Source organism: Vitis riparia, chromosome 12 (genome assembly GCF_004353265.1).
Source record: "Vitis riparia cultivar Riparia Gloire de Montpellier isolate 1030 chromosome 12, EGFV_Vit.rip_1.0, whole genome shotgun sequence".
Lineage (NCBI taxonomy): Eukaryota > Viridiplantae > Streptophyta > Magnoliopsida > Vitales > Vitaceae > Vitis > Vitis riparia.
This window is the reverse complement of record NC_048442.1, coordinates 17,348,794-17,363,521: the sequence shown is the minus strand read 5'-3', so window position 1 is coordinate 17,363,521 and position 14,728 is coordinate 17,348,794. Positions and strand designations below refer to the sequence as shown.

Sequence of the window (14,728 nt, the reverse complement as noted above, 5' to 3'; positions counted from 1 at the left end):
ATATTTTCATCCTTGTTTATGCCTTGTGGGGCATACTATCATTCTAGTAGTATATAGCAATGTCCTCTCAATATTGCTAAATATTTTCACTAATTTTTTTTTATTTAATATAGGCAAATATTTCACTATGTAGCAATATTTCAACATAAAAACAATGAAGAAATTGAAAATTTATTAATTTCAAAATATTTTGATTTTTTTATTTTTTTTTATTTTTCATGCTAAATTAAATATGAGAAAATTATTTTCTTTCATATTTGTTTCTTTTCTTGAACCAAATATAGCCTTAATAAACAAACTTTTCTTCTATCTTTGTTCATTTAGATTAGGATTGGATGACAGGGTATTTTGACATGAAAATTGCAATGGGTAGAAATCAAGCCCAAAATTTATATGGGCCATACTGATTATCAGGCCCATAAGGAATATCATATTATTAAAACAAGCCCAATTACCACGAGGATGGGGTGGGCCCCCAAAACGCCCTCAGGAGCTGGTAACCACTTCTCCACAATGTTGAGCCCACCACTTTCCAATCCAGATTCAGCCCATGACAGATGTGAGCCCAAAAGAGCCACAACAACATTCAAAACGGTTTTAACGACTTTGTCAACAAGAAATGGTCTTTGGAGATATGGGACTCGAGGCCTCTCCATCCATTACTCTCTCACCCCCCAAAATTAGGCGAACATCTGTTCAAAAAACCACCTCCCACTCTTCAAATCAAAATTTTCCCGGAAAATCCACCTCAATTTTCCCCCAAACACCTCCCTACTCCGGAAAATCCAAAAAATCTGCTTATCCCCAAAACAAAAGCCAACCCATATAGGCATTTCTGCCATTGATTAAACGTCAAGAAACAAAAGAAACCAGGCACAAACACAGTGAATTAACTCTTCAATCTCCTTCACCGAGCTCTTGGGCCGATCCGCGATGCCGAGCAAGCTGAGGAAGGCAATCGGTGCAGTGAAAGATCAAACGAGCATTGGCATCGCAAAGGTTTCCAACAATGCCTCCAGTCTTGACGTTGCAGTGCTCAAGACCACCAGCCATGATGAAGTCCCTCTTGATGATAGATACGTAAATGAAGTTCTTCAACTCATCTCTACCAACAAGGCCTATGCTGCGGCCTGTGCCCAGGCCATCGCCAAGCGAATAGGCCGCACCCGGAATTGGATTGTGGCCCTTAAGTCCCTCATGCTGGTTCTTCGAATTTTCCAAGATGGTGACCCCTACTTCCCTAGAGATGTCCTGCATGTCATGAAGAGAGGGGCGAGGATACTGAACCTTACTAACTTCCGGGATGACTCGAATTCCAGTCCGTGGGACTACACTGCATTTGTTCGGACGTTTGCATTGTATCTGGATGAGCGACTGGACTGCTTCCTCACCGGGAAGCTTCAGCGGAGGTTTGCCCGCGATGAAGCGGAAAAGAGACATGGCGGTCGGAAGTTGAATCCACCAGTCCGGGACATGAAGCCGGGGATGCTGATCGATAGGATTACCAATTGGCAGCGGTTGCTGGATAGGGCGGTTGCCACCAGACCAACTGGTCCTGCCAAGACTAATAAGTTGGTGCAGGTGACTCTATATGCAGTTGTGCAAGAGAGCTTTGATCTTTACCGGGACATCTCTGATGGGCTAGCGCTTCTTCTTGATAGCTTCTTCCATTTGCAGTACCAGTCCTGTGTTAATGCCTTCCAGGCTTGTGTCAAGGCATCGAAACAGTTTGAAGAGCTGTCTGGCTTCTACTCTTTGTGTAAGAGCATTGGAGTTGGGAGGACTTCTGAGTATCCGAGCGTGCAGAAGATATCTGATGAGCTCATTGAAACGTTGCAGGAGTTCTTGAAAGATCAAGCTCCTTTTCCATCAAATGGGCGGGCACCGGCCTCACATTTGCTCCTGCCAGCACCGGCGAAGAACGTCGGGGCGAGTTCTGAGCACGGGGAGGCCGATCAATCGGAAGTATCAGAACCGACTGAGAGGTTTTCAGGTTATTCCACTTCATTAGAGGACTTGGTAAGTGTGGTTGATCTCGGAATGAGCCCCTCCATCTTCGCTGATCAGGAGGGTGGTTTTGAGCCGTCTGAGAAACAATCACAGCAAGGCGACTTCGCAAATTTCGACGACAATGGCTCAGTCCCTTCCCTATCCGTGGAGCAAAGATCATATTCAGCTCCAGATGATCTTGTATCGTTCTACGAAGACTGGCCAGAACAGCCAAAAGAAGAAGAAAAAGAAAAAGAGGCCTCATCTTCAGCTGAAGCAGACTTGTGGGAGATTGTCTTGGTGGAGACTGCAAACCAAGCAACACAGCCATCTCACGACCTCTCCAATAGCTTCCAAAACCCGTCTCCCATGGACGATTTCTTCAACCAGACTGCAGTTCCTGATCAGAACACCAACCCATTTCTACAAGCTTTGGACGAAACGCCTGTCATTGCTGCTACTACCACAAGTTTCTTCCCAATGTCCCCAACCTTTCATGCAACTCCAACCTTTTCCGCGCAGAATCTGAACGACACGGAAGTTGCTGTGCAGAATTCGGATGACCCCTTTGCAGCATACCCCACTGCAATGAGCAATGAACAAATATTTAATGGGCTAGATAATCAACAGAATGTGCTGCATGAACAGAAGTTGTGGTTGGAGCAGCAGAATAAGATTATAGCCAAGGTACATAGCTTAGATTCATGAATCTATAACGTGGGGTTTTGTAAATTGTAGTGTGATTATGTGTAGTCCTGGTAAATTCAGCAGAGAAAAAAAAAAAATGAAACTTGGCAATTCTAGGATTGAAATCATCTGATGTTCTTGTATATATGCCATTTTCAGGAGTTTTCGGGACTGTTGAATTATTTAGATAGGAGCACACTCTATGAGGAAAAATTAGCATGTTCCAAACTTACACTCAACCATAACATGGCTCACATCTACATAGGATTCTAAATATTCGCTGAGGTGGATGACCACCTAATCTCTTGCCAATCAAGCACCCAGATAGTCCACATCATCTCTCCTTTTTCCCACCAGGAGAAGGTTCAATCTTAATTACTGGAATATGTTGGGTTAAGTTTAAGCAAGTTTTATCAGGTAGATTTTGGGCATTAAATTCTGATATTCATGAGCACACCTCCTTAGTGCTAATGAGTTTCAAGGTGTAGTTTATCTCATGTCCTTAGCGGGCCAATTCAAACATAAGTTCAAGAGGAATGCCCCACAGCATATGCCATGGTCTATATGGTTCGTGGGTGCCCTTGGAAGTAACTAGTCGATTAGTAGGGGAGAACATTGCGAATATTTGACCCCCCGACTTAGCCAAATGGGTCCAAAGTAAGTAGTCCAAAGCATTGGGCTGTATAAGTTCCCAAAGATGTAGTAGGATAAAATAACAAGTAATAATACAAAAGGTTTCAACTCTTAGTTACAATATGAGCGACACCATAACATTTGTGTCCTTCTCGTTTGAGCATATCAATAACCTAGGAGGTCTTCTAGTTTGTCACAAGAATGAATGGGTCAATTGGTCCTAAAACAAAAGAGAAACTCTTCCTTAACATTGCTAGGGGTGACAATTATCCTACTTATATCTTGGAAGTAGCATAAAAGATTCAAATCATAAACAATATTTGGATGTTGAAGTAGTGGAATGAATTTGCATATGCATGGCATGACAAATGTTAGGAATCCTATGTGACAATTAGGTAGTATGTGTGCTTTAATTTGGTCACTCACAACATGCTAGTAATTAATGTAGATGGGTTGGTCCATAACCATATGGGTTGCATTTATTCTTCTTTAAATCCTCTATCTACCAAATGCTCTGTGAGACCATAGAAATGTCAAATTGAATCTCAATTCGTGTCTAAGAAGACAATTCATGGTTCTTGGTGTAATAAGTTCGGCCATAATTGTGCAACATGTGCTAATCTACTACCTTGAATAACAAGTGCTACTTGACTTATGGTTGTTTATGGTGTCTTGTTTCGACTAAAAGGGGTGTAATTGAATTTACAATGAATGGTGTCAAACTTCATACCATTAGATTTCAATTTTAGTATCCCAAGAGCATTGGGTATCATCTCTTCATAGGGATTTTTATGATGTTGGTTTCAAAGGCAAAAGAATTGGGTTGTGCTTATTAGACCAAAGTTTGGTTTATCCCATATTTTGATGATTATAAAATTAAGTTTGGATTTAACATTTTATAATTAGTGGATGGGCATGAACATTTGGTTGGAGTCATCAAGAAGAAGCTATATGAAATCAAAAAGGAAATCAAGAAGAATGATATCAAAAGAAAGTTTATCAAAATCAATCTTTAGGATTTGTATTGCAAGATTATAAGTGCATAAAGTTAAAATGGATTTCATATATTTATTTTCACACCTAAATTCAACCCGATGCCTAAATTGGTTTTATATTTTTGTAATTTGGATGAAATTTTTTTGTGGAAAAAGTTGACCTTTATATGATTATATTCCTTCAAATGGTTTATCAAAATATTAGGGAATTTACTTAGTCAAGTTTCCTTAAGATTTTTGTGACATAAATTATAAAATTTTCTTAAAACTAAAGCCATGGGGACCGATTGATAACTCGGTCTAGGATGTTTTAAAGGTCTTGTGTCTCCAATAGCCACTAATTGAACTAAAACCTCAACTCAAGGTTGATCATTTAAACCTATATCTGAGTTTAGTGGCTGGTTTGACCCTTCAACTCCTACTTAAATGTGACTAGTTTGACCCTTCAACTCCTACTTAAATGCTTAATGCTTCATTTACAGATGAGACAAAACTTTTAAATCTTTGTTGAAATATCCTTCGAGTCTTAAAGGAGTATTTTGAGTGAACTATAAGCAACAACCTTGCATATCTATTTAGTGTATTCTTGATTTTATTTTCATTTATATTCCTTGAATTAAAAATTGTGAATTACAAGTCTGTATTAAAAATTCATTTATTGTAATCCTTATGAGAGAAAAAAACTTATGAGATATCACTTAAAGGAAGATTCAAGAGTAAACCATCACTAAAAAGAAGTTAAATGATGGTCATTAGTGCACATACCATTGGGCTCCATCGTGTAGCCTACTGGACCTGGCCATCGTGGCTTGTAGGCCTTAAGCATTCGGACCAGACTTATGGAAATGGGCCAAGCCTTGGCGGGTAGGGGCTCGAGGGATTGGGGTCGGTCCCTCTAGGCTTATTCCTGTCCCGAACCCACATAATGAAGTCATAAACCATGTACTTCTTTCTTCCGTGGTATAATATATTCCACTTCAACATTACAAACTTGGAAATGGGTGTGTTTTGTGAAAGCAAATTGATCAGCGCTGAAAAGCGGAGAAAAAGTTTTATGTTGAATTGCAATTAGCAGACATCCCTGGATTGTTTGACTTCTCTCCCTTTGAGAGAAAAGCGAGTGGAAAAGGGCAACAAAGCGCATGCAATAAGAGAAAAAAAAATTGGAGTTTTCCCTTTCCCAGAACAAAAGAAGCACTTTATGTCCAAATCACTCTAAATATTAAAAGCACCCTCACAAGACTATAAGTCTGTAACTAACAAATGAACGGCTGTGGTAAGTGTAGGTGTATCTGGTTTGGTACGCATGCAATCATATGGTAATGCATACAGACCTCAAAGCGAGTCCAATTTTAAGGTAAAAGAACCGCATACACATTTGGGCATAGTTTCATGGGCGATGATGAACGAATACAATGATGGGGTGGGATCCAATGGGTCCTACACATGCCACGTGTAAGTTTAAAAAGACGAATTGATGAGTTTTGGGTCAAAATGGCCCATTTTTGAAACTTAATGTTGAAAATGGGCACATTTTGAAACTATTGTTCAAAATGGCCTCTTTGATGCCACGTAGGCGCCACATCATTCAAAAATATTTTTTTTTTCGTCATTATAGTGAAAGCCGCAGTTGGGAAACGCGGCTTCATTTTTGCACTAAAGCCGCAGTTGGGAAATGCGGCTTCATTTTTGCACTAAAGCCGCAGTTGGGAAATGCGGCTTCATTTTTGTACTAAAGCCGCATTTGCCAAACGCGGCTTCATTTTTTAACTAAAGCATTTTTATTTAAATTTAAAATTTAATTAAAAAATTATTAAATTACAATTTATGAATGAAATTTAAAAATATACTTAAATAATAAATTATTTATATTTAAATTTAAAATTCTAGTATTACTTCAATAAACATAAATTGATAAATAGAAGATATTATAAATGAATGTTTTATTTATTAATAAATTAATAATCTTAAAATAATAAATTTATATAACATATAAATAATATATAAAATTGTATAATTTATTAATTTAAGATATTTAATTTGTTAATTTTTAAGATATTAATTTATTTATATTATGATAAATTTATCTTTATCGAAATAATAGTATAGTAGTTAATAACTGAGATTTCAATTATAATAATTTTTTTTACTTTCCAATTTAATTAAAAACTATTAAATCACAATTTATTATTGAAATTTAAAAAATATACTTAATTAAAAATTATTTATTTATACTATTATTTCGATAAAGATAAATTTATCATAATATAAATAAATTAATATCTTAAAAATTAACAAATTAAATATCTTAAATTAATAAATTATACAATTTTATATATTATTTATATGTTATATAAATTTATTATTTTAAGATTATTAATTTATAAATAAATAAAACATTCATTTATAATATCTTCTATTTATTAATTTATGTTTGTTGAAGTAATACTAGATTTTTAAGTTTAAATATAAATAATTTTTTATTTAAGTATATTTTTTAAATTTCAATCATAAATTATGATTTAATAGTTTTTAATTAAATTGGAAAGTAAAAAAAAATATTATAATTGAAATCTCAGTTATTAACTACTATACTATTATTTCGATAAAGATAAATTTATCATAATATAAATAAATTAATATCTTAAAAATTAACAAATTAAATATCTTAAATTAATAAATTATATAATTTTATATATTATTTATATGTTATATAAATTTATTATTTTAAGATTATTAATTTATTAATAAATAAAACATTCATTTATAATATCTTCTATTTATCAATTTATGTTTGTTGAAGTAATACTAGAATTTTAAATTTAAATATAAATAATTTATTATTTAAGTATATTTTTAAATTTCATTCATAAATTGTAATTTAATAATTTTTTAATTAAATTTTAAATTTAAATAAAAATGAACTAAAGCCGCGGTTGCCAACCACGGCTTTAGTTAAAAAATGAAGCCGCGTTTGGCAAATGCGGCTTTAGTACAAAAATGAAGTCGCGTTTGCCAACTGCGGCTTTAGTGCAAAAATGAAGCCGCATTTCCCAACTGCGGCTTTAGTACAAAAATGAAGCCGCGTTTCCCAACTGCGGCTTTAATGCAAAAATGAAGCCGCGTTTCCCAACTGCGGCTTTCACTATAATGATGAAAAAAAAATATTTTTTAATAATGTGGCTGGCGCCTACGTGGCATCAAAGAGGCCATTTTGAACAATAGTTTCAAAATGTGCCCATTTTCAACATTAAGTTTCAAAAATGGGCCATTTTGACCCAAAACTCCGAATTGATGGCCAGAACTCTTGCCAAGTGCCACGTGCCAGTTGAAGATGGCCTAGAATTCAGCTTTCAATATTCAAGAGCTGGACTGCCATTGGTCAGATTGGTTGGCAATTGGTGTGAAACATCACTTTCTGGATTTTTGGCGTTTCCCAAAACGTAGGACGATGATTTTGTATGTTCATCAGGTGAGATTTTTTTACTTCAAAAAACTAAAAACAATTGCCGAACGGTGATTTTAGGATAGAATAAAAAGAAATGGAATTGCTTGTGAAAAAATTTGAAATGTTTAGCGCACAAGGTTAGGGATGCTGTTGAAACGGCATCACCTACTACGATGATGAAGGCTGAAATTTAGGATGACTAAGCCTTCAAATTTGAAGAACAAAACAAAATTTGCCAATGACCCACCAATCGTAAAAGCCATGAGACATTTGCCTCTCGTGATTCCAAAAGAAGAGTAAATAAAATAAAAACAGCGCAAAACAAACAAATTATTGGCCACTAGATCTCATAAGAGTTAAGTGCCGGTTTGGAGCAGGTGGGGATGATGGGATGGGATGGGACGGGGATAAGAAGCCCCCTATCCTCTATCCTCTATCCTCTATTGGGATTTGGTAGTATAGACAAGAAAGCAATAAACAAATGGCACCAGGGGAAATGTGTTTTATGATATCGGTTCAATGTAAGCTTCAAGCATAGGCGGGAAAGGGGAAGGAAAAGAGGAGCATAAATACAAAGTAATAATGACATGAGAGAGGGAGAGAGAAGGGGTGGGTTGAGAAGCTTTACAGGTTGTTGGATACAGTGGCTTTAAATGGATATCACGGGAAAATATGAGCAGAAAAAGTCAGAGAATAGGCACTTCTCTTTTACCAGGCATTAGATGCATTTGCGGTAGGGAAAGAGGAATTGAGGTGGAAGCGGGCAGAGGCCTGCATGTGAACCTGTGCCTACCAAGTAGACGATAAAAATAAAAAATAAAAGGAAAAATGGGCCACCCAGCCAGATACAATGCCGGTGTGTCATCAGTCATCACTAATAAAATGAACCTGTACTCTACTCTTTCCCCATGTGAGGTCGCTGTAAACTTCTTACTTGGGACCCCCATCCCTAGTTCCCTTTCTTCCCTACATCTGCGCCGAGCCTTCCTCCATTCCCCCTTAGCTTTTCCACCCTTTCCCAGATTCTCAAATATCATATGGGTCCTCTTCCCACATCCTCACTGGATCCCATCTCCATTCCCCCCACTATCTTCCTCTCTTTCTTCTTTCTTCTTCCATAAGCCTCGACCACGAAATGATCAAACACTCCTCCAAACATCAGCACCTTCCATTCAATCATGGGGCGACCCACTCTCCACAGCCCACACTCCCCCATCACGAAATCTGATAAAAGGCCATTCGGCCCTTCACTTTACAATTAGGGATTATTAATTTCAAACACCAACTGCTACCTCCCAAAGCCGTGGGGCAGCAACACTCAAATCAATCAATATCTGGATCCCCATTGCCCATAACACACCAACCCGACCAGACAAAATAAAGAATCACAGGCAGAAATGATATAACAAAATCCACACTAATCAAAGTAAAAAATGAGGCACACTAAAACGGTTACACACTTTCCAACTAGACTACTCAGTGTACATTACATATATAGGAACAAAGACTCCTGGGATGTACATTATCAAGCAGAGGTGATAATCAGAACATTTCGAATTTCAAAAAAAAAAAAAAAACGAAATAATACTAGTAATAACAGACTTCATCAACTTCCCTCTTACACTCTTGCAGCTTTCATGAGTGAATGAATTAAAATTAAATTAAAAAGAAAGAAATAAAAATAAAAAAAGAAGAAAAGAAAAAACAAGGATACTCCCTAAAAACCGCATCCATGCCGCTGTGACATATAATATTAAATGATATTATAAGTTTAATTGATTAAAGCGTATACGAAGTGTGTGTTTGTTGGTTGCTCAGTCCAGGAAAACTAGTTCCCTCTTCGACAGTTAGAAAATCCAAACGGCCTCCTCCTCCTCCTGTATATTTTAATGATAACAAAAATTCAAATGTCAGCAAAATCTTAAAAATTAACCCCAAAATATGAAGAAAAAAAAGTACAAGTCTGACGTGTCCCACGTGTTATCTAGTCAGTCTCAAGACTGTTCAACGAATCCAACGGTTAAAACTGATTAAGCAAGATCTAAAAGGGATATTAGAATTAGATGATAATGGTGGGACCCACAGCTCATTTAGGTGACGGTGTGGAAAGATGGGAGTGGCTATGGATAAGGGTAATATTGTCTTTTGGAGATGAAGATAGTTATAGTACGCGCCACCGCATGTTAAAGTAGCTGAATGTACACTTGGCACAGTTTGATTCGTTCTGGAATCTTACCTTTGCTGGTCGGGGTTAGTTGCTTTGCTGGTTATTCCCTCCAAGTCCTGCTGAAGATGCTCTTCAGCCGATTTCCGGCCAGTCTTTGCAACGCCTTTCTGGCTCCGGGGACCTCTGTTTCGGCGAGCCTCTGCAACAGAGGGTAAGCCCCGGCAGCTACCAACCTCTTACGACAACCCTGACTCCCTCCGGCGAGAGTCGCGGCGACGACCGCCACAGGAAACTTTTTACATACTAGTTCACTCTTAGGATCCAGCATCTGCATCAACCTCATCACACTCTTCTCATCCCTAACCAACTCTTTTCGATTTGATCGAACGGTCAGCAATGAAACGAGTGCCTGTGCCGCCACCTCCTGCAATCCCACAGGCTTCGACGACTCCATTAGCTTCACCAGAGAAGCCAAACAACTGGCAATGGCGCGTTTGTTCCCGTCGCTTATGGACAGATGAGCGAGCAGAGAGGCACCGCTGTGCTGTAGAATAATGTTTCCGTGCTTGATCAACTCTGAGAGTTGGATGATGAAAGCGGTTGATGAGGACAAGGATCTGGATATGGAATCGGAGGCTGAGAGTGAGATGAGCGTTCGGAGGACGTGTTCTAACGCTTCCGAACTTGATGGGTCATGAAGCAATTGCATCAATCGCAGCAATCCTCTTTCTTGTATTATCAGAGCTCTAAAATACTCACCGGAAGAGGCGAGGATCGCTATACAGTTCGCGGCCTTTTCTTGGGCTGGCCCGCTGCCGGAAGCCAGTAATTGGACTAGTATCGGAACAGCTCCTTCCTCCCCCAACGAGTTTCTAATATCTTCCACGACAGCTACGTTTCTAAGGGCACCAACAGCGTGCGTCTGCGTCGACGAAGTAGCAGATCGGCACGCTTCGATCAATATCGAGACACCGCCGTATGCAGAAACCGCCCACGCATTTTCGGGATCGGCAGTGATAGCCTCCACGGCAATCGCCGCCTTCTCCTTCAGTGTCACCGATCCTGTTTCAAGGATTCTCAACAAAGGCCCCAAGCCGCCTTCTTCGAAAACGCATTTTATAGATTGATCGCTGGCAGACGCCAGTACAGAAATCGCCGTAACCGCTTGTTCTCGAATACAGGGATGATTATTCATATCAAGCAAATGCACCAAATACGCAATGTTACCTTCCTTCGCCACCGTAACTGGAGCTTTTTCATCATCTGCCAGAAGCTGAAGCAGCGACTCCAAAGCTTTCTTCTTGAACTCGATGCCTCCGATTTGTAATCTCGTGAAAAGATCTCTAACAAAGAACCCTAAATCCTCCTTGGCCGAACCAGGACCAGGCTGCGAAAGAACAATCGCATTCGATTGGCGGAGGACACCGGATCTGAGGAGTAAGTCGAGGTCATGAAGCTGTTTCGAGAGTGAAGCGGAGGCCATGTCGAGGTCGCTCTGCATGAGAAGCTTCCCGCCGGCGTATGCCGAGTCGGCGCATTGATCAGAGAGCGACTTGAGGCGCTGGAGAGTGGATACAAGACTCGGAATGAGGGTTTGGAAAAGAGGATTTTCCGACCAGTGGGGCGAATCGGAGATTTCAACGATAGAGGACTGCAGACTTGAGAGCTTAGAGCGGAGGACTTGCCACCGTCCGATGAAGGACTTGACGGAAAGAGACGAAAGGAGAAGGAAAGAGAGGAGTTGGGTGATGACTTCCAGGGTGGGTTTGGACGTGGACGACGGCGACGCCGGTCCGGCGCTGGGATGCATTTGGCCTCGAGCCCAGGCTAGCACAGGGGCGAGCAGGCGTCAAGCTCAAGCTCAACCTCAATCTCAGTCACAGGCGTCGAATGCATGAGAGGAAGAGAGATGCCTGAGATTGCTTGAAGAGAAAGGAAAGAGGGATGGGAACGAGGGTTTGGAGAGAGGGGTCTCTGACAGGAGAATGGAGAAAAGCGAAGATATCGAGGAAGCTGAGACCAAAGAGAGAGAAGCGTGAGCGTGGAGGGAACCGGTGGACCTTGACTCTGATATGTCTCGGGACGTGTTGTTTGCGCGGGACGTTCTACGCAATGGACGGTACGTGATTTATCTTCTCCTTTTAGACCTGTTTGCTAACACGTGAATGTGCGTGTCCGTGGACTCGTGGAGTCACGACTCACAACACTCTCTTCCCCCAACCGTTCGTAAGGTGTGACCTCAAACCTAACTAGTCTGGCCATTCATTTTTAATATTTAAGAAAAAGATTCATTCTTGATTCTTCCACATGTTAATTACTCGATATTAAAGTGTATCTGCCATTGTAATTGTGTAGTTCATGTACATTCTATGTAAGATTTATATTATTAACTATATATATATATTTATATATACTTATATAATTTTAATATAAAATATTGCTCATGCTCTTAAAAAGCTTACTTATCGAGCGTTGGATAAGGTTTTTAATAGAAAATATAAATGATTTTTTAATTATTTTTAAAATTTTATAATTAAATATTTAAAAAAGAAAAAAATTAACTTATTTATAAAATATAATAATTATATTTCCAAATATAAATTTTAAAATTATTTATAAATTTTAAGAATAAAATTAAATGTGACAGCCCAGCGTGACATGATATTAGTTAGTTAAGCCTAGGACAGATCTTGGAATAACACCTTTTCCCCCATCGGTCAGCTTGGACCTATATTTGTGGAAAAGACAAATTTAAATTATTAAAAAAAAATCATAAAAATCTTATCACCAAAGGTTATTGGATAGCTAGATTAGGAACAAAATGGAAATGAAAGACTACAATCTTTATTTAAAAAATAATTAAATTGTTAAAAAAATAAAATAAAATAGGTTCAAGTACAACCCATAAGTACTCGTATTTCATTTGTTTTGAAAAAATAGGAAAGAGATTAAAATATAATACAGATTATCAAAAATTTTAATTATTTTTAAATTCTTTATATATAAAAATAACATGATGCAAGAATAATAATAGAAATAGTTTAATGAGTTCAAACTTTAAATACGTTTATTATTTTATTTCACAAGTTCTCAATTTCACATATTTTACGTAATAGAGACTTCAATCCTTATATTAAGGGTAGAGGATTTTCAAATTTTCTTCGGTCAAAAGTTTTTTTAAGATCGTTTGTGAAAACTATGAAAAATGGAGATGAACTATGACAAATAAAAAGACTTTGTTCTTGGACTAATTTTTCAACATATAAAACTTTATATTTACATCAAAACCCTACAAGAATATTTTGGAGGGATATTTTCAAATTTTAAATTTTATAAAAATCTAAAAAATCTTGAAAACAAGCTTAAAATATATAAGTAAAAGTTTTTACATTCGAATGTTCTCCTTAAAATAGTATCCTCCTACAAGATATTTGATCAATCTATATATGACATTGAAATATTTTAACTTAAGTTTACGTATGTGATGTTGTTTTGGGATATGTTGTCAAATATATACATATGCTTTGATATGCATAGCTTACAATCTAATCAAATTTGAAATGACGTAAACTCATTCCAACCTACGAGATATTTGATCAATCTATATATGACATTAAAATATTTTAACTTAAGTTTACGTATGTGATGTTGTTTTGGGATATGTTGTCAAATATATACATATACTTTAATATGCATAACTTACAAACTAATCAAATTTGAAATGACGTAAACTCATTCCAACTCATAAAACACGTAAAATCATCAATATAATATAATATATTAATAATAAAAGGAAGATATTTTACAAAATTGGATAGGATAGAAACATGGATTGATGAATGTAAGTTCGTAACATTAAAAAAAAAATGGAAAAAGAAAAGGAATGAAGATCTTCTGCATTTATTAGTGGCAAGTTGAAAGAAAAGTAAGAAATAAGTTTTAATTCAATAAATTTTGTCTTTGATAAATTTCTCAATTTATAAATGATTTTTTTTTTTAAATTTAGAATAATTTTTATTTGATCACATTATTTTTAATATTTTTCAAAGTAAATAAAAATTCTCGATATAGAAGCACAAGAATTCTCTTTCTATTCGAGATCTATTGGTTTCAACAATTTTTTATTTATATTTATATCTATATTAATTTAGCACAAAAAATCCCACATTTTTTTTATTCTATTGAAATAAATATTGTCTAAATTAAATATTTCTTTTATTTGTTTAATGGAATATTTATTTTTCTAAAAAAATAAAGCTCATTTTTCTTTTTACTTTTTCCTTTTTGGTCTTCTCAAGCCTTAGAACATTGAAAATCTATTTAATTTTCTCTTCTTAAATATGAATTGATTGAAAATGGGAATAAAAGTAAAATAATAATAATAATAATAAAATTAAAAACCAATGTGCTATATATTTTGAATGAATTAAAAAAATTATTATCTTTCTCTACTATTTATAAATAAAAATATCTACTATCTGTCCGTGCCCAAAATCATCTGCTGGGAGAATGATAACCCAAATCTATCATCTTATTGATCCTTTTTTATTATTTTCCTTTCCTCTAAATATATTTAAAAATTAAACTGTTTTCACTTTTATTTTCTTTATACATATTATATTAAATAGAAATATCTGGCAAGAACGTTGGTCGGGGAGCGGAGGTGGGCTGGACTGGACACTGTGGTAAACTCAGATTCAGTTTGGGCCCAAAATAACTACGTTTGGCAGCCCGGCCCAAAATATCTCAGGTGAATTAACTTGCCTGCATAGCCTTCAATTTTTACATGGCAACAATTGTACTCTCCCG

The 14,728-nt window shown here is 36.7% G+C and overlaps 2 protein-coding genes across 2 annotated transcripts; one reads left to right on the top strand and one right to left on the bottom strand.

Annotated features, from left to right (window-relative positions):
- Positions 1-669: 669 nt before the first annotated feature.
- Positions 670-2,811, top strand: LOC117926511 (clathrin coat assembly protein AP180). The gene has a single exon (XM_034845613.1). It carries the CDS (start codon positions 934-936, stop codon positions 2,695-2,697), a length of 1,764 nt encoding a protein of 587 aa, XP_034701504.1. The 5' UTR covers positions 670-933; the 3' UTR covers positions 2,698-2,811.
- A 6,339-nt stretch (positions 2,812-9,150) lies between these two features.
- Positions 9,151-12,035, bottom strand: LOC117926959 (protein CELLULOSE SYNTHASE INTERACTIVE 1). The gene is made up of 2 exons (XM_034846300.1): positions 9,989-12,035; positions 9,151-9,629 (listed from the first exon to the last, which is right to left on the bottom strand). Exon 1 carries the CDS (start codon positions 11,727-11,729, stop codon positions 10,020-10,022), a length of 1,710 nt encoding a protein of 569 aa, XP_034702191.1. The 5' UTR covers positions 11,730-12,035; the 3' UTR covers positions 9,151-9,629; positions 9,989-10,019.
- Between the last annotated feature and the right edge of the window lie 2,693 nt (positions 12,036-14,728).

Excerpts from the sequence above, each read along its gene's own strand:
- LOC117926959 (XM_034846300.1), bottom strand. The coding sequence starts at position 11,729 with ATGCATCCCAGCGCCGGACCGGCGTCGCCGTCGTCCACGTCCAAACCC.
- LOC117926511 (XM_034845613.1), top strand. The coding sequence starts at position 934 with ATGCCGAGCAAGCTGAGGAAGGCAATCGGTGCAGTGAAAGATCAAACG.